This window comes from Anthonomus grandis, chromosome 7 (genome assembly GCF_022605725.1).
Source record: "Anthonomus grandis grandis chromosome 7, icAntGran1.3, whole genome shotgun sequence".
In the NCBI taxonomy this organism is placed as follows: domain Eukaryota; kingdom Metazoa; phylum Arthropoda; class Insecta; order Coleoptera; family Curculionidae; genus Anthonomus; species Anthonomus grandis.
Genome location: NC_065552.1, coordinates 31,699,859 through 31,719,892, shown reverse-complemented (window position 1 = coordinate 31,719,892; position 20,034 = coordinate 31,699,859). Strand labels below are relative to the sequence as shown.

General features: G+C 31.4%; 1 protein-coding gene across 3 annotated transcripts in view; it reads left to right on the top strand.

Annotated features, from left to right (window-relative positions):
• The window catches only part of LOC126738943 (polyhomeotic-proximal chromatin protein-like), an 85,987-nt gene that overhangs the window by 31,997 nt on the left and 33,956 nt on the right, over nucleotides 1-20,034 (top strand). For 2 of the 3 annotated variants that reach the window (XM_050444438.1, XM_050444437.1), the window contains exons 11-18: nucleotides 4,300-4,437; nucleotides 5,872-6,333; nucleotides 6,397-6,572; nucleotides 7,635-7,746; nucleotides 7,929-8,261; nucleotides 10,570-10,800; nucleotides 10,878-11,060; nucleotides 14,603-14,767. In XM_050444438.1, the coding sequence (XP_050300395.1) occupies nucleotides 4,300-4,437; nucleotides 5,872-6,333; nucleotides 6,397-6,572; nucleotides 7,635-7,746; nucleotides 7,929-8,261; nucleotides 10,570-10,800; nucleotides 10,878-11,060; nucleotides 14,603-14,767 (1,800 nt within the window). The remainder of the gene's footprint in view (nucleotides 1-4,299; nucleotides 4,438-5,871; nucleotides 6,334-6,396; nucleotides 6,573-7,634; nucleotides 7,747-7,928; nucleotides 8,262-10,569; nucleotides 10,801-10,877; nucleotides 11,061-14,602; nucleotides 14,768-20,034) is intronic. The other variant, XM_050444439.1, reaches the window with a different exon arrangement.

Below are 20,034 nucleotides of genomic sequence, written 5' to 3'. Positions count from 1 at the left end.
ACATGGGTTAAATTGTAGGTGTTATTGTGGGCAAACTAGAATCCATTTGACATTTAGGTAAACAGGTTTCTGTTTTATTTCTGACCTCACCCAACAACCCTCCGCAATAGTGAAGATATTGGGTAACAAACACGAAATTGAATAAAACTCTCAAAAAAATTCTCCAAAACATTTTCTATTGGGATATGATACTGAAGAGCTCTTATATCCGTAAACTAAAAAAAAAACAATACTATAGGGTAAATTTATTTAAATACTTAAATTATGAACTAAACAAACCTTGGGGGCTTCCTTTCATATGACGACCTTTTATGACTTTGATGTCTCGGAAGTTCTTAAATGTATTGTGCACTATATCAAAGTTTACTGAATAAAATACAAGTTGCTTCACTGGGCTCCACGCGCCGAATTACCTATTCACCGCCCCTCACTTCATTTGCCGGGCGACGCTCTAACAATCGAATCTGTTCGGTTACACAGTGAGTAGAGTATAAATCGTTTTGATGTGCGAGCGTTTTATTACTAGTTGTACCGGGTGGACTCAGTGGACTGGTAAATTATTATTATAATCTATTATATTAAAATGTCGACTTATTGTTCGGTAGACAGTTGTTTTACAAAGCGTGGAAGTGGTTTAATGTTTTTTAGATGTCCGAAAAATGAAAATAGGTAAGTACATTGGAATTAGTTGTTTATTAAATTCATGATTGCATTCCTAGTTTATGATCTGGTTCCTGTTTCTTTTTTTAAATTAATATAAAAAATGGATTATAGGTGCCAACTCTGGAAAGGTATTTTGGGATTTACGGGCGAACATAGATATGCCGATCTTACTCCGGAACAATGTTAATATCTGTAGCTTGCATTTTGCGGAGAGCAGTTTTATGTCCCCTTCAAATCAACGTCTTAGATCCGACGCAATTCCTACATTGTTCCTGACCAGAGCATTGACAAGTATGTTTTATGTTTTTTTCTAATTTGTGCACTTATAATGGCAATATGTATTATAGAAGGTACCTTTTAATATTTGCAATTTTTTGGTGTATAGGAAAATGTACGCTTGCGTGCAAACTGACACTCCGATGCAGGTTAATGTTTCTGTCCAGAAGGATGTATGTAATAATACAGGTAAGTGAAAGAATCAGCACTGTGAACTTTTTTATAATATGCAAAACAATTACACTTGCACCATACTCAAATGTTTTACTTAAAGTACAATAAAAATTAAGAAGAACCTAGTAATTTCATAATAAATACGACGCTACCCCTATAATAGTTATTTAGCTCCTGAGTAAAAAAATCTTTATTTTTTGCTAGATTTTATTATTTCAGTTTGGGTAAAGTTGACTAAATTCCAAAAAACATTACCTTAATTTTTTTTAAATTATTTCGAGTTAAATTTTAATGTTGTATTTAAACAGGTATCGTCTATCTAAAATAAATTTTACTTTCAAGATAAGTTCTGTCAAACGTCAATAAAGATTTCGGCAATGACTACAAGAAAAATTCAATTAAGATAAGAAATTTAAACTCTGGAAAAGGAAGGCTCTCACGCAAAAAGATCCCTGGAAGTAGGAGTTACTTTGGACGATGTTCAAAAATTCCTAGATGACAACTACCCAGCATATTCTTGTGTATTCCTTAAAAGTCATCTCTTCTGAACAAGTCTTAAGTATTAACAAAATATTATCAGAATCTTAAGACCCCTGAAGGTAATGCTTTAGTTTATGTTACAGGATATTTTTTAAGGAAATGTGTAGAAAAACATTCTTGCGATGTATGTATAAGCTTTAGGAAATCTAATACGTTAGGCGAAGACGAAACTAAATTTTGTCATTTTAAATCATACAGTGAAACTAATTTTGGATTAGTAGTCCCATTTAAGAATATATACAATATATTAAATATATATATTGAGTATATACTAGTAAATTCGAAGAACTAGCTCATCAAACCAATGTTGGAAATAAACTAAAAAATCAATTTTTAGAAGTCAAATTTATTCACCACATTTTTGGGCTGGTTATGAATGAAACATTACGTTTATTACTTATAATGTGTTTGGTAATGATATTATTAGTCCGACAAAATAACAAAAACGTCAAAAAGTGTAGTAATCAATCATTTAAAATTCAAACATGTCAGTACTTAGTAGTTATGTCTATCTTTAGTTGTTAAGTTTAGTAACAGTAATATATGCATTTTTTCACACAAACTTTTGACTTTGATTTAAAAATAAATCCTAAGGAAACCAGTCGTACCAAAACAACCTTTAATAAGATATCTAAGTACCTAATTATTAACAAAAAAAAACTTAACCATTTAGTTCTTGAATTACGTAAGCTTTGATAATGTAAAGTTTATTTAGTTTGGTGGCCATAAAAACAAATAATTTATAGTATTATCAATGTATATATTTTTCCCAAGTAGGTACATTAAATAATAATTTTATGCCAGATAATAAAGTTATTATAAAATCGTGCTCCGTCTTTCCCTACAGTTCGGATTAGACGAAACTCTTAAAATAATAGCTATTTTTTACCAGAATTCCCCTTTACATTTTTTGCTAGTTCCCAGTCGGCGAGGAGCTCGGCGGCCTGCCTTTGAGATCGAAATATAAAAGGTTTTTCGCCGAGTGAAGCAACTTGTATTTTATTCAGTAAACTTTGACTATATATTCGACATCATAAGGCTCCAGCACTTTTCTCGCTTTTCTGAATATGGGAATATATTCGGCAGGAATATTTATAGTTTTATTCTTTAGCTGTATCAAAGCTGTCCACTTCCATTTGAGTATGGCCAACTTCCAAAAACGTTTGTTCATTTACAATATTGTTTGTGATAGCCAAATTTAAAAATGCATTGGTCAATATTACGTGACATGTCTGATACGTACATCCATCGCTATATATAATAATTTTATTTTCATCTTTTTCTTTTTTTTGGGAAACTACCTTCTCAAACATAAATTTACTTATTAGTGTGGCAAACTTTTCAGCATTTAGACCACCATTTGATTCATTCCATAAATATCATGTTCCCTATTTGGTTTTTAAGGTAAACAAACAAAAATTATGGACCAGACATTCGAATGGGGTACTAAAGGGACAGCCTATAAATCCATGATGAAAACCAAATTATTACTTTCTTTATCTAAATCTTTTTCTTTTCGTGCTTCTTCTTTCATTTTAATATGTAAAATGTACTTTTCATCGTCGTCCTGTCCTAATTTATATGCAAAACAGATGGAACATTGGTCTTCCTACCTAGGTGATACTAGTGTCATATACAGTGGTGAATTTATTTTATAAAAATTACCTGTGCAATATGTTTTTTTGTACAGTTAAACTGTTAAACTGAATAAGCTACAGCAAGAGAATTTATTATTACTTTTTTACTTTTTCAAAGTCAAAGTCAAAATATACTTTATTTGCCAAGTTTACAAACTTATGCTAAAAGCTTCCTAATCCTAGAATTTATAATACAAGTATTTATTTGGTTATACAGGACAAAAACAGAATACAGAATCGATTTTGATTGTACATAGAAGCATATTTTATATAAACAAGACAAAACCAAATAATTTTAAATATTAAAATGAATCGTTAAAATACTCTTCAATGCTGTAGCAAGCTTTTGGTAAGATTAATTTCTTTAGTTCTCTCCTAAACTTTTTAAGGTCTGTAACAGTCCTAATCGAAAAAGGAACATGATTAAATATTTTACGACTAATAAATATAAGAGAATTTCTCGTAAGTGAGGAGGTGGGGATTGGAAGAGATAAGTTGCCCACTTGACGAGTATTATGACTGGTACAGGATGGTGGACTTACGGACTTATGTATGAGTGTTGCAGTTTCCAATATAAAGAGTGAGAAAACTGTTAAAATTCTTTCAGCTACAAAAAGAGGTTTACAAGAGACTCTCAGACCAACACCACACAGATACCTTAATGCTTTTTTCTGAATAGTAAAAATTATGTTAAGGAGTCCCTTGGAGCACAATCCCCAAAATGGCAACCCATAACGGATATGAGAACTTAAATGTTTAATTTATATCCCGAGTACCCCTAGCAAAATATGTAGTATGAAAAATAAATGATTTTATTTCTTTATTTTTAAAAGTTATGTTTTGCAATATTTTTTAAATGTTTCGGTTAAATATTTCTTTTTTATAAATAAACAAAGTAGGGTCTTTGCTTCAGTAGTCCGAATTATTTACTAGTCTCAAACTATCGAGGTTGCCTGTAGATGTACACGCAAATTTCTTTCGTATTTATAATGTTTTGTTTACCTGTTAGGTACAACCAACCGTTCACAGTATATCGCAGTCTCAAGTACATAACCTGCAGTCCCAAATTCAAAGTTTGTTGGCGCAGCAGAACGTTGTCCAGGCACAGGCGGTACATCAAAATGTGCCACATAGCGTTCACTCGCAGGTGAGGATCCTTGCTTTTTTTATTATATCGGTTTTATTTCTAGTTTACGTATTATTTTTAATGATATATGAGTTGTAGTAACTTTTCTTCTAGAAGGAAACATCGTGAAATCAGTTTCGTTTTGATTATTAACATTTTTTTAAATACTAATCTGATAAATAAAAACCTGGACTAAGTTCATCTAAACTCTTTTTTCATTTCTTGTAAGTTTTTTGTTGTTTCTGATATACTCTATTATAATCTTGGACTTATATATAATCTTGATTCATCATAAATTAGAATGCAAGGTACGAGTCACCCTTAATATATTGATACTATCTCCACTGAACTTACGACACCATTTATGAGTCATACCTTGACAACATGCAGATATGAAAACTACATCAGAGAAATATTGTGAAATATACCATCTTAGTTTGTATCTTGAAACCAGGAATCTTTAGAATGAAAATAAAATTTATCTTGCCTAGTCTAAAATGACTTATGCTTATAAAAAATTGAATGTAAACCATTAATTTTTATTATATTGAAGTCCGTTTTGGAAGTAGAGTGAATAATTCTTCAACTTCCTTCAGAAAATATCTCCCTTATTAATTATTATTCTGTTCCGAATTCCAGGTGCAATTCCTCTCTTTTTAGCTAGATTCTTTTTGTTCTATTTTTAAAATATAATGAAATATGTTTTTTATGCATTTAATAGATCATTTTAATAAATATTTTAACGTCTGAACAGAATCCTATCGGATATAATCAGCAGGATCTAATCATAATCTGAATTTATGTATATTTTTAAACATGTATTAATGTATATAATTTAAACTTATTTAATTTTTATAATAAGTAAGTATGATTTTTCAAGCACTGGATAATTTTGCTTTTGTTGGGCAATTACCAAATAAACGTTCATACAATAATTTGTATCATTACCTATGTCGATAAGTTAATAATTTTAAAGCTTGGTGGCACTACTTACAGGTTTACTTTGATAGGTTTAACTCGGCCAAACTTTTTAGAAAGCTTTGAATGTACGATTTTGAGGAACAGAACTTAAGATACCTATTCAATTTTGTGCATATTAGGTATATATGTGCATTTAAAAAAAACTTTGGCGCGTTTTTTAAGTATTTTTCAATTTTTAAGACAAATTTTAAAGCTTTTTGTGCAGTTAACTTAATTTGATACTTAAATTAATTTCAATTTCAAATGAACATACTATACATGCTTCATATGCTTAAAATAGATAATTTACCAAAAAAATTCTAGATATAAAAGTTATTAATACATAAGCTTTTTGACTTAACGTGTATTAGATTAAAGTGCCAAATATTTTATGTTTGAAATTTAATGAAAAAACGCATTATTTCAAACATATTAAATTCATATATTTTCTCTCTTATACCCATACTAACTTAAATAATTTCACCTTATTCTTAGGCTATGCAAAGCGTTCAAAACCTAGCCCAAAGCTCTGTGATGGCGCAGAACGTACAAAACCTGGCTCAGTCTTCGGTTCAAAACGTCGTCGCTCAGAACCTTGCACAGAGCGCCGTTCTGTCTCAAAATGTGAGCCAAAACGCTTCGGTACAGAACGTGGTGGCTCAAAACCTGGCGCAGAACATGACGGCCGCTCAGAGTTCGGTGCTTTCCCAAAACATGAGCCAAAACGCTTCAGTACAAAATGTCTTGTCTCAAAATATGAGTCAGAACGCATCGGTGCAAAACGTCCTGTCGCAGAATATGAGTCAGAGCGCTTCTGTACAGAACGTGGTCGCCCAGAATATGCAGAATATACAGAGTGTTCAGCCAACGCAAACGCAGAACGTGCCTCAGTCTTCGGTGCATACCGTGCAAGGGTTTCAACAGGCTCATACTCAAACTAGTCAACCTATTTTAAAGGTTAGCTATTGGTGATTTATGATTCAATGTTAAAGTTCTGTCAATCACATCTTTGTTTCTTAGGTACAACCATTTCAGAAATCTCAACCGCCTGTACAAACAGTACAACCAATACAGAATCTATCGCATCAACATCAGCATCAGAATATGCAAGAGCAACAAAACCAGCAAAGCGGAAATAACAATCCCACTTCTTACGTTGTCAATTTAACGCCGGATCAGTTGGAGCAGTTAAAGAGGTCAGTAATATAAAAATCAGTAATTCTAATATAGTAAGCAGCCACAAAACCATTAAACATTTTTCAATGGCAAATCAACAAAATATCCTTATATGGTATTTTTTAACTGTTAGATCTGCCGTGGGTATTTCTTTTGGAGAAGGAATATTCTCGTCTTTCTGCACATTTAGGATACTTTTTTTTAGTTGTCACAGTTTTTATTCCAAAATCTACTAAAAGTAATCATCTCTTTGATATTCCATGAGAAAATTATTAAATAATCGCTTATAAAACGAGTAAAAAAAAACGTGTGCTTAACAGCATCCTCTCTCACAATATAAACACTTGTATTTAGTAAAAATTTAAAGAAATTGTAATACATTTTTGAAATGAAGTTTTACTAGAAAATTATTTATTAAGCTATTAGTTATACAGCTAAATGATCTCCGAAAGAGCTCTCTTTGTTGCCTTATATGTTCGGTAACACTTTTAAAAATATCTTAATATTAACACAAGTAGAATATATTTGTGTTGTTATTGAAGAAAATATATGTACCTAGTAACAATTCATAACTCTGATCATATCTACTAAAAAATTACATAATGTGAACATATAATAGTTGCAAGGATTAAAAAAACATTGAAGATAAAAGAAACATAAAATAGGAAGCTACAACTTCTAGATAAAAACTGTGAATGAACAATGAAGCTACAAAATCGCTACTACTATAAATTGGCATAATATAAATTATGCCAATCGTAAAAAAGTTAGAGTTTAAAAAACATTAAAATGTTGCTGATGGCGCCCTCAATGACATAATTTAAGGGTCATTCTAAGAGTTGCGATATACAAACCTATTGCCCAAATTTTGTTAAAAACGAAGAATATATGCTAAATTTATGGCCAAAATTCAAAAAAATGACATGAATTTTGTCACCCTGTATCTTGGTTGTCTTTGACTGTCGGGCTAGGAAAATTTAACTTTATTTAATTTTTTCTCAAAAAGAAGTCTGCTGTTAAATTATTTAATATTATTTATGGGACACCCTGTATGGTTATCTTTGTTTCCCCCTTTTTTTTAGAAATGGCCAAGTAACTGTAAATGGTCAAACCATCTTCATGCAGAGACCGAACAAAGATCAAAACGAGAAGAAATTGAGCCCAAAAATGAAACCTGTGAAGAAAGTAAGTGAGGTAACGTTAAACGAGAATTTTCTTTAAGATTTATTGTTTTATTTAATACTACACATTTCTTTCTATAAAATCTTGCTCGCTGGTCTTTTTCTCAAAACAACCATCTTTACAAAATTCTTTTCACCTAGTTTTATACAAAATTTTACAATTTTAAAATAAAAACAATATTCTTAACTATATAGGTGCACAAAATCCAAGCAGCTCCGTTTAAACCTCTACCACAAGATCACCAAAACAACGCACAAAGCGATAACGCAACGATGATTGACCGGAAACCGAACTTGACAACGTTGGATCATAACGTAAAGTCTCCGTCGCCCGTTGCGCATACGACTAAACCTATGAGCAGCCCCGTACAACCGGTACCACAGCAACAGCCACAACAACAGCAACCTCCTCAAAAACAGTTGCATACGGTGTTGCCACACAGTCACGTACCGCCCATACAGCCTACGAAGCAGCAACAGCCACAGGCGATGGTCCAGCCTAGTATTCAACATCATCAGGCTAAAATGGTGAGTGTTTTCTTGTATATGTGAAAAATTACCATAAGATTTTTGCTTGATTAGATGGAAGCCGTAGGAAACTACCTCTAGTTAAAAATCAAATAGTTAAATGTAGATAAATAAGAAACATCTGATTAAATTATAAATTGCTATGCTAAATTATTTTTTTCGCTATATCACGTCTTCATTAGATGATGACTTCTAGGGAACTACCTTTAGTTAAATATTACATTAGTCAAATGTAGACCTACGGACACAATTTTAAAGTTACTTCACATAATTACACAAACATTATTAAGTACAGACCTTTCTGCCCAAACAATATAATATAGCATTAAAAAGTTGAGAGTGGATTGCACTTTTATCTAATGCTGACATAGGCCACGATTTCAATAGATTTTTAGACACATTTTTGAATTCTATTTTCCAGAAAAAACTAAAACCTTTCATAGTAATAACAATAGCAAAAAGTGGTTTACTATAATAATAATAAGTTAAATTATAATAAGTTAAAATTGCAAAGAGACAGATTAAATTTTACAACACTTAATAAGCAAAATCCGCACATTAACTGCTCTAAATAAACAAAAACAATTTTAAGAGCAAAAAATTGATCAAGCAAAAAGGGTTTTTTTATTCTGTAAATATATTTAATAATAAAAATAATAACAAACTCAAAGTAATTTGGGCCATTATTAATGGCTCTCAAAATAAAAATAGCAACAAGTGTTTTTACAATGGAAACTTTCCAACTAGGTTTATTTATTTAATACAAACTCAACAGATATACATCGATTTACAGAGTAGGTGAAACTTAACTAAACTATTCTATATACTAACATACAATTGAGAAAGAAAATAATACAATGCAATTCAATGCTTATTACATATCTGGTAATTTTAGATTTACAGATACTTTTTATTACATTTCTCAAATCTTAGAGAGTATTGTCTTAAGCCTGGCTATTGACTCCACGTTCAATAAAATGGTGAATTGTTATAATAATTGGTACAAGTAGTGTCCATATAAAAAGTCATAGGATAATGTTTTATATACCTAGGTGCATACAAGTTAATTTGGTAGAGTAAATCCAGAGCATTTATAAAATTATTTAATACTTTATGCAAAAACGATATTGCAAAAATATATCTCCTACTTTCTAAGCCTTGAGGGTTGTGCAAATTGATTATCTCTAACCTACGTATGTGCTTTTCATATACACCTGTTTGTCTATAATATAAATATCTTAGGAATTTGTTTTGAATCTTCTCTATATGCTTTTCAATGCTTATGGGTTTCATATGGCAGAGCAATATTTTAGAACGCTTCTAACATAAGATACATACAAAATCTTAGCACAAGTTACATGGAATGCCTTAGAATTACGAATTATAAAGCCATACATTCTAGATGCTTTACTAGTTATGTGATTAATATGTGCCCTAAAAGATAGCTGTGAGTCAAAATTATATTGTCTTGAAACACAGTGTTCTCACACAAACATGTTCTTTCCATATAAACTAATTAACTATCATATTGACTTGAGTTATCTAATATCTCAAATACCTTTCCATATATCAAAATTCTTATTTGTTTTCGGTCTCTTCGTATAGAACTAATGTAGCTAGGAATTCTCCGTTAAGTCATATGCTTTCCTTATATAATTCCACATTTTTTAGTCTATTTATTTATTTTGTCGCTATCTTTCTATGTTTAAAAAGAGAATCAGAGGTCTTAGTTCTAATTAACAAGAACAAACACTAAATTATAATTGTATTTTTATTCTTGTATTATTTTTTAGTTAAGTACACTTGAAAAGCTTTTTAATTTATGGTCGAAATCCATATGATTTATGGATTTCGACCTTTTAACATCATATGCGTTTTGATAAATAAATAAATGTCTTCAGGGCTATTTCTGTTTAAAAAACAAGTTTATCAGTTTTATTTGAGGTCCTAAAGCTGCTACACTTTCTCTCGATTTAACACTAAGGACTTTATTATTTTAATAGTTCTGTCAGTTTTCTTCTGTCGTTGTTCTTCTATAATTAATTTAATTTTGTTGGATACACACCAACACTTCTATTTCCTCAAAAACCAGATAAATGAAAACCAAGTAAACTAAATGAAATTGCCAAAAAATACAGCTATGTCCTGCTTTAATTGTTAATAAGAAAAGCTTTAATTTTTCTGTTCACTCTAAGGCAGAAGGCCTAATATAGGCCGAAACAGCTTGGATTTTAATTGACCCTTGAAAGTAAACCCAATTAAACTGGGTCACCAAAACAACATATTAAATTAGTTATTTCATTTTCAGGAACGGCAAAAACCGCAAATAACGCCAAAACAACAAAAAGTCAGTCCTACAATCCATTCGCTCCAGCAAGAATCGGGAAATTCGGGTAATGGTTCCAGCAACAGCCACGAAGTCGATAAGCTTTTAGGCCAAATATTAGAGGAAACTAACAATCCGGACCTCCTTCATTATCGAAATAATAACACACCAAATAACAATAATAATACTAATGGAGGTGAACGTCAGCAACAGGTAAAAAACTACACTGATTTTGATTTCACATATTTAATGTTTTTCAATGTTATAATAAAAAAAATGTTTTTTTTTAGAGAATAACAACAATTCAACTAACTCCACAAAAACAGCAGCATTTAAAAAATATCCAAATGCAAATTCAGTCTCTATCGGCGAGATTGCAGAGCGGAGACACGGAGGTTCATAACACGTTGAAAGTCTTGTTTGCGGAACAACAAAAAATTTTGGCTACTGGGAAACTTTTGCCTCCAGATAAGGTAAGAGATAATATAAAACTGCTAAATGATATTAGAACATTAACATATAGATTATTACATCTTAAAAAACGTTTTATTTATTATATATTTTTTGTCCACAACTTTACAAAAAGTATATGTTAACTAAACAATTTTTTTTTTGAAAAAAAAAACTAAATATTGGAATTAGAATTTTAAATGGAAGAAATTTTATATTTTAGCTGAATTTTACATGACAGATATAGTAAAATGTTAAGGTTTTTGAGATAACTCACAAGAGTAATCCAACTACCAATTCAATCATACTTGCCGAGAAGAGAGTTCAAAACATACGAATTATTTAAAACTTTCCGAATGAAAGTGCGTAAACATAAACAGACTCCATACGCTATATTATTTTAGTTTAATAGTTTTATAATACTTCTCTTTTATTTACAGGATTTTGCTTAAAACTTCTGTCTCTAGGCCTTTTTGATGTGTGTATTTAAATAATTAAATTGAATCAGCATTATTTCTTTTAATACTTCACACACTCTAACGAGTGTTACGGATTAAGGAGTTTTTTTGGAAAAACATATAGATTAACTAAAACTACGTTAAAAAAGATATTTAATTTTCTATGGAATATAGTAGGGTGTTTTTTAATTTAGACTTAAAAGAAAAATACATTCATATGAAAATTTGGTTATGTTTAAAAATCGGACATATATTCTTAACAAGGACAATTGTCATATTAGAGAATCGAAGTATTGTTTTACAAAATAATTTTTAATTAGTCCTTTGAATATTTTTTGGAGCAATCTAGTCAAACTTATACTTAACATAATATTTAACATAATTGACGAAATATGCATTGTATATACAGTGTGTGTCAGCCAAATGGAATAAATTAGCTAATAAATAGACGGGAGCGTGTTGGAAAAAACGCTCGAACACGTCGATTGGTTTTTATAGTTGCGCATTTTTTTTTTCATAAAAACCTTTTATACAGGGAGTATCAGATAACGGTGGCCAATACCAACTTGCTTAGTTTAAACATAACACCCTGTATGTTAATTAATTTTTAGATTCCTCAGATCATTTTAGACTTATTTTGTATACAATGTCCTATACCTATCTTTGACTGTTTCGAAAATATTAAGTAAAATTCAAAAAAAAAAACATTTAGAAAAGAAAATTATTTATTTGCCGAAAATTGTTACAACATATTCAAAAACTTATACATAATACAAATCTAAACAATAATGGCAATGTAGGAGATGTTCAAAATGCTCGCCACGAACGTCTTGGCGACACCCTACCCGTAAATAGAAATTTCTTCTAAAGTTACTCAACATCTCAGGTGTGATCGATCTAATTGCCAGGGTTATTCGTCTTCGTAAGTCAGCTAAGTCAGTGGGTTTAGTTTTGTATACAATAGTTTTCACATATCCCCATAAGAAAAAGTCTAATGGCGTCAGATCGGGAGACCGTGCTGGCCATTCCATCGATCCTCGCCTCCCTATCCACCGATCTGGAAATATTTGAACCGATTCCAAGCGGTCTATCGGTAATTACCGTTCTTAAATGGTATTAACCAAACACGTCCAAGGGGTTATAGTTATAACCGCTTGAGATACGTGACGTCACCAATTAGCCCCTTTATACGTCATCAATTTGGAACAGTAATTACCCACGTCCGGAGCTGTTTTCTAAACGTCAAATGTCAAAGATATTGAAATAAGTGCGAGAAAAAATAAAAACAAACAACAAATTATTTCCTTTTTAAAAATGACACAAAATTTATTATGGCTAATAAGTTTTCTTTTTTGATATTTATGTTTAAGAACTAATTACATATAATATTACTGGCGTCTGGGGTATCATTTAAAAACAAACAAAATTATGATAGTGTCAGCTGACAAATTACGAAGTTACTTCAACCAAACACGTCCAAGCGGACACGATTGGTTATGTTATAGGGACTGTTCAAGGTGAACCAAGGGCTTAACCGCGGTTAAAACCGATAGATCGCTTGGAATCGGTTTTGGTTGAGGTACTGCCGCACATTTATTTGGTAGTAGGGTGGTGCTCCATCTTGTTGAACCCATATCATATTCGCTGGAACTTGTGGGTTTCCTGGATCAGGATACAAGTTGGCACTACATTATTTTGAAGCAATTCTAAATAATTATCGCTATTCAAATTGCCCTCAATAAAAAAGGGACCTATGATCTGATATATCTTCAATAATTCCTGCCCACACGTTAACCTTTTCAGGGTATTGAGTATTGTCTTCTCTCGTCCAGCGAGGATTTTCCCTGGACCAATAGCGGCAATTTTGACGATTGGCATGACCGTGAAGAGTAAAGGTGCACTCATCAGAAAACATAACATGTTCTAATTGGATCACATTGCTATCTAACATTGCCATCATTTGTTCACATTATTTCACTGTCAAAATCGTCTTCCGTGAGCTCCTGGGTGGGTATAATTTTATAGGGATGCATTTTGTTTTCTTTTAATATTCTAATAACTGATGAATAGCTAATATCGAGTACTGGGGCTGCTTTCAGCAATAAATTCTGCTTCAAGCATAACAGCCAATTTGGTATCCTCACTTATTGCATTGGCAGCTGCTTTTTTTACCTGCCTAACATGGCCCAGCTCGCGGAATTGCTTTTCTATTTTACTGATTGTCCCTTGGGTTAAAAGCGGAAAATTTGGAAATTTTTCGTGAAATAAGCGAGCTACTTTCATTTGCGTCCGTGTATTATCTCCATAGCCAATCATCTGTAGAATTGTTATTTTGTGCATTTCTATTAAATGAACCATTTTTCTGGTTTGTAGTTAATAAAATTCAAACGACTATAGTACTGACGACTACTTCTGTCATGCAACATGAGTCAACATTAAGTCTGGCATTTTAAACCAAAGTAAACAACAATTTTTAGTTTTTTTTATTCTCATATCAATAAAAAGGAAGGCTGAAATAGTTTTTGCTTGCTTTATCATTACCAAGACCTAAATGGGCAAGAAGTATTAAGTGAGTTGTAAAGAATCTTGAAAAATAAATAATTTTCTTTTCTAAATGTTATTTTTTGAATTTTACTTAATATTTCCGAAACAGTCAAAGATAGGTATAGGACATTGTATACAAAATATGTCTAAAATGATCTGAGGAATCTAAAAATTAATTAACATCAGGGTGTTATGTTTAAACTAAGCAAGTTGGTATTGACCACCGTAATCTGATACACCCTGTATAAAAAGTTTTCATTAAAAAAAAGAGCGTTTTTTCCAACACGCTCCCATCTATTTATTAGCTAATTTATTCCATTTGGCTGACACACGCTGTATAAATTGTATTTTAAGTGTATTACATTTTTTTTGTGAAAAATATTATATCAAAGAATATAGTAGAGTAAAAAAAAATTAGCCTCTATAAAAAAATCATTTTCTATTATTGATCTTTTGAAACACAAGTATGAATTATACAGAATACGGTTGCATTACTTTTAATATATAGTAATAACATTTACCCTAAATGAATGACTGCAAAAACCATTTTTTTTTAAATTTAGGTTTACTACTTGAATAATCAACTAACCATTGTGAATCCGTCCAGTTTGAACTTACCATCGCCGGCCAGTTCTATAAAAAGCGAACCTCCTAGTCCGGGCCTGCAAGTACAAGTGTCGGTACCTAGAAGTACAAGCTCTGATACTACTAGTACCGTTAACCATCAAGTAAGTAAATATTTTGCCGAATTTAATCCCTTAAGAGTTAAGAACGATATTGGCCTAAGCAAACGAAAAATAAGATTTACCATATAAGATTTTTAAAAAAGTAATCAGAAACGTTATACCTGCTTACCTAGCTTTTCATACGCTAATAAAATTATTATCTTAGGGATAGTCTGATATTAATAAATCCTTTAACGATATTTACAAAATCCTGCTACGGGTTTCAAAAAGTTCCATTTCAACTAATCCGCCTCATCAAGTAGAACACTTAAAACTAATTTTCTTGAAACATCTTATAATATTTTACTTTTTTGCAAATTTATAAGACAATTTACTTATATATTTTACGGGAATTAATTTAGTTTTTAATGTGCCTCCTCCCAAGGCAGTTTTAAGTCTAGTGCACCAGAGAACCTTTATTGAACCATTGAAAACATTAACTCATCTTAGAACTTAAATTATGTTATTGACTTATCTGTGAACAGTTGTTTACAGCATTTATTTCGCATAATTATATTCGTTAGAATATACTATAGTTAAGGTGAAAGCTAAACTTAAATGTTTTTTGTCACCTTGTGTTTATACATTTTTTATGCAGCTAGTTATTTAAATCTTCGCTACATAAAGAGGTATAATATATAGTATACAGGGTGTTTCTTAACCTATACGCATAAACTTGGGAAATTATTGCTAATGATAAATAATGACTAATAGTGAAAAAAAATTTAAGTAAAATATTTTTAGTTTCTGAGATAATTCTTTTTTTTTCACAAAAATGTAGGAACTTTATCAGGTGGAATTTTGTTTTCAAATTAGGAAGTAAACAAGTCCGGATGATGTTTATTATGTTTAGTAGTACCTTCTTTGCTATCAGTTGATACAGTTGTGGTCGTATTTCGTTTTTTATTAAAATTATGCCGCATAATTGTTCAAATGAGGAACTAATGGACATGTTACTGGCATACGGGGAATCAAGACAAAACAGTGTGGCTGCAGCTAATCTTTATGCACAAAGGTTTCCTCATAGGAATCATCCGTCGCGTGTAGCTTTTTTGCGTGTGGTTCAGCGGGGTAGAGAAACTGGAAATTTGCGGCCGAGGCCAGGGCAACATGGTGGAGCCATTAGACCTAGGCACATTTTAAATCTGGAGAATTTGATTTTAGATATCATCGAAGTGCATCCTGACAGAAGCATTAGAACAATTGCAACGCAATTTGGATTATCGCCAGTCACAGTTTGGCGATTTTAAGGCATGAATTACTGTATCCATTTCACGTCCAAAGGGTACAAGCTTTACTTCCAAGGGATCATGCGCCTCGAGTAAACTTTTGCGAGTGGTTGTTACATCAGCAGCAGTTAAACCCAAACTTTACCAGGAACATTTTAGCTACGGATGAAGCAATTTTCACACGCAATGGTATTCACAATTTTCGCAACACACATTTTTGGGCAGTTGAAAATCCGCATGCCATTCGGCGAACAAACTTTCAACAACGATTTTCAGTAAATGTGTGGGCTGGAATTGTAAACGGAATACTTATTGGCCCTTTCATTTTGGATAATCGTCTAACTGGTGCTCTTTATTTACAATTCTTGCGACAAAATTTCCCGGTACTCCTTGAAGAAGTCCCTCTTCACATTAGGCAGAATTTGTGGTTTCTTCACGATGGTGCTCCACCACATTTTGCGCGACCAGTGGGACGGCATTTGGATCGAATGTTTCACGAATACAAATATTTACACTCCTAAGAAAATTGAAATTTACTCTCTGCATTAGCTTGAAGATTATTTGTTGCATCTTGAATGCATTGCCATATATCCTCTTCATTATTCACCGTTTTCTTGTATACCACGAACGTAATATGTTCCCAGGAAAAAATCCAGAGGAGTCAAATCTGGAGAAGGTGAGGGTCCATTTGCCGGAGGCATCATTACCACTTATTTGGGTACCGACCATTGAGATAATGTCTGACATTTAATTCTTTGTTTTATTTAATTATTCTTTTGGTGCACACTTTTAAAATAATCTGTAGAGCAAGTTTCAAAACACAAAAGTTTAAAGTTACTGTCCCAGCAGACTATTTAATTTTCATCCAATATCTACTGAAATTATTCATCCCAAAGAAAGACTGATGACATTTATGAAAATATTCCACAAACCGCGGTTTGACCACTCCCCTCGATTTGTCCATCCCCTTCTATTTTTTTAGTGATAAAAGATAATATTCACGTTTAAATTCAAGTATACAAATTCCCTTTTATGGTTGTATGGTCATCAAAGGGTCATAGGATTTAATTGAATTTTCGTGTTCTTTTTTATTATTTAGAGTTTTTTGTATTTCTTATTCGGCATTAGAGCATTTTTGTTGAACCATACTCTAATATATTTAGTTTAAATATACGTTTGTTACTGTTTTTTTTATCTTAAGAAATAAATCCACTTAAATTTGGATATTCTCCAGACTTTCACAAGAAACAGTTCAGATTATTTTCTACGTCTTTTTTCTAGATTTTGGTTTACAATTTGGGACATCAATTTGCTTGAGATAGCAATGCAAAGGATTTTCGTCGATTCGTATTAAACGCAGGTTTGATCTCTATAAAGCTACTACTCATTTAATTTTGAAAAGAAAGTTAGTACAGAAAATTAAAAAGGATAGGTTTGTCGAGATATAGTAATGGCCAAAAGTAGATAGACAAATGGTTTTTTTTTTTTTAATCAAAGGAAATAAAAATTCTATAATAAAGATATTTAAGTAAATTATGGGCAACATAAACATGTATAAAAATAATAAAACATTCTTTAGAAACAATCACCTAATTTGGTAAATAATAAGGAATAGCGGACAAAAGTAGATAGACAAATTTAGAAAATAACCAATATTCTTTTTTTTTCGAAGTATTTTTTTTAAATTACAAACTAAACCATCTACAATATTAGTATTTTGTAAAATACCCATTATTGTCTATTACAGCCTGACATCTACGTGGCATTGATTCAATAAGATTGTCTATGAGTTTAAAACCAATATTTTTCCATTTCTGTTGCAACCGTTCGAATAATTCACCTTTATTTGAATAGTTTGTATCCCTAATATCACGATCTACAATTTCCTATAAATTTTCGATGGGATTAAGATCGGGTGACTGGGATTGCTATTTTAAAACTGGTATTTTTTCTTTTTCGAAAAATTGTTTCATAATTTTGGAGGAATGCTTCGGGTCATTATCTTGCTGGAATTGGAATCTAAGTGGTAAATTGTCTTCGACATAGGGCAACATAACATCTCTGAGAATATCCCTGTACATAAACCTGTCCATTATGCTCTCTATGCAATGTAACGGGCCCATTCCATAATCTGAGAAGCAACCCCAAATCACTGATCCACCTCCATGCTTAACTGTGGGTTTTGTGTACTTGGGATTCAAACGCTGGTCAGAAGGACGTCTAACATATTGAATTCCATCGGAATTAAACAAATTAAACTTCGATTCGTCGCTCCAGCAAACACGTTGCCATTCATGCTTTGTCCAGTGTATATGCTGACGGACGGATTGCACCTTGAGTTAAAGAGAAGCAATACTATACTAATTTTATTTTATAAATATCTAGACAAAAAAATAATTCCAAAATTGTTTTTGTCTATCTACTTTTGACCAGCTATATTTATATTATTGCTTTATTTGATAGCAAGCAAAATATTTAACTGAAATTTATTGGTATCTTTTTATAGACCGCCTTACAAATAACAATAATTTAAAATCTAGAGGACCTGTGGGTAAATCTTTAAACAATTATATAAAAATAATACTTTGTCTATCTATTTTTGGCCACTACTGTATTTCATAAGTAGGAAAGCAGAAAAAAAACGGTAGTTGCCGATACGTGTTTTGCTTATTGGCTTCTTCAGGGAAAGGCAACAAGAAACGAAAGGAAAAGGTATAAAATACATAATAAGCTCTGAATTTGGAGGTACTAAAACCTATGACAAAGATAGGTTTTCCTTTTATCATTTACTATATTGACCTAAGTTAAGGTTCTATCACACAAGTAGGTAACTTCATTAGTGTAGATGCTATATTGTTCCTCCAAGACCGGAGGTACTAGAACTAATTATACAAATCGGTTTGCCACTGACTTTCAGGTCGGTTTTTTTCTCCAAAGGACCTGTAGTTGGATTTTGTAGCCCCTTTTGACTATACTCTAATTTAATTACCGGTTAATTGATAATATTCGTCACTATTTTTCAAAAAAACTGGCTTCGTTATCAGACCAATGCTTAAAAGATAATAAGTTTTACAATTGTTTCAATATCAAAACCAAATAATAATCTTATTAATAAAGTCGGAAATTGATAAGAGCCAGACACTTAAAGTCGCGTTTTATTTGAATATTGATATTGCCAAAAGAGAAATCGTTTAAATTAAAAACTGTGAAGGTGTGATTAATAATAATTAGTTGTGACGTGTGATTAAAATTGGCTAGTGACAATATAATGTATCAAAATAACTACAGATATAGACCAGAACAGTTTTATCAAAATGTTTGTTTTAGGTGGACTAATGAGGAGTATTGGTTTATTGATGTAAGATTTTGTCAAGTTGTGTGATTTATTTGCTAGATAACATAGGTATCAGGATATTTATAAAATTTCATCGATTGTAAAAATATTACAATGCTGTGCTTAAATTGGTTCAAATAAGTAGGTTACCATAAAAATATTCTACCGGAGTACTTTTACTCGTTTTTTAAGGTTGTAATTTTTTTAAATACAATGCGGAAGTTAATAAGTCACAAGAAGTATCTTATAGCAATTAAAATCCGACCGGCTTCGAGAGGTCTCTTATATATGGATGTATAATTTATAAAAGTTACATAGATTTTGTATAAAACTTGTTGAAGGTGCAAGCTTTTCTGCAATATAATTTATTCTGATCAGTAGTCCAACAGTTTTTAAATAATATTCAGGAAGAAACTCGAGTGCAAGTGAAACCTTTTTAGTACATCTTTTCCTTTTTTATTGGCTTTTATTTTGCTAATAGATGTAAAATATAAATCTATGTTAAACAACCGGAATTTATCTCTTAATGTAATTATTTATAGGAATTTATTTCATTTAAAATGTGTATGTTCTAATTTCAATTTCTTAAATTTCAGGCTGTTTTTAACATTTTTGTTCGTCAAATTAAACATAAGCTCTAGTAATAATAATAATAAGCTAAAATCTTATTTTAATTCTCTCCTAGTAGATTATTATTATCGTAAAAT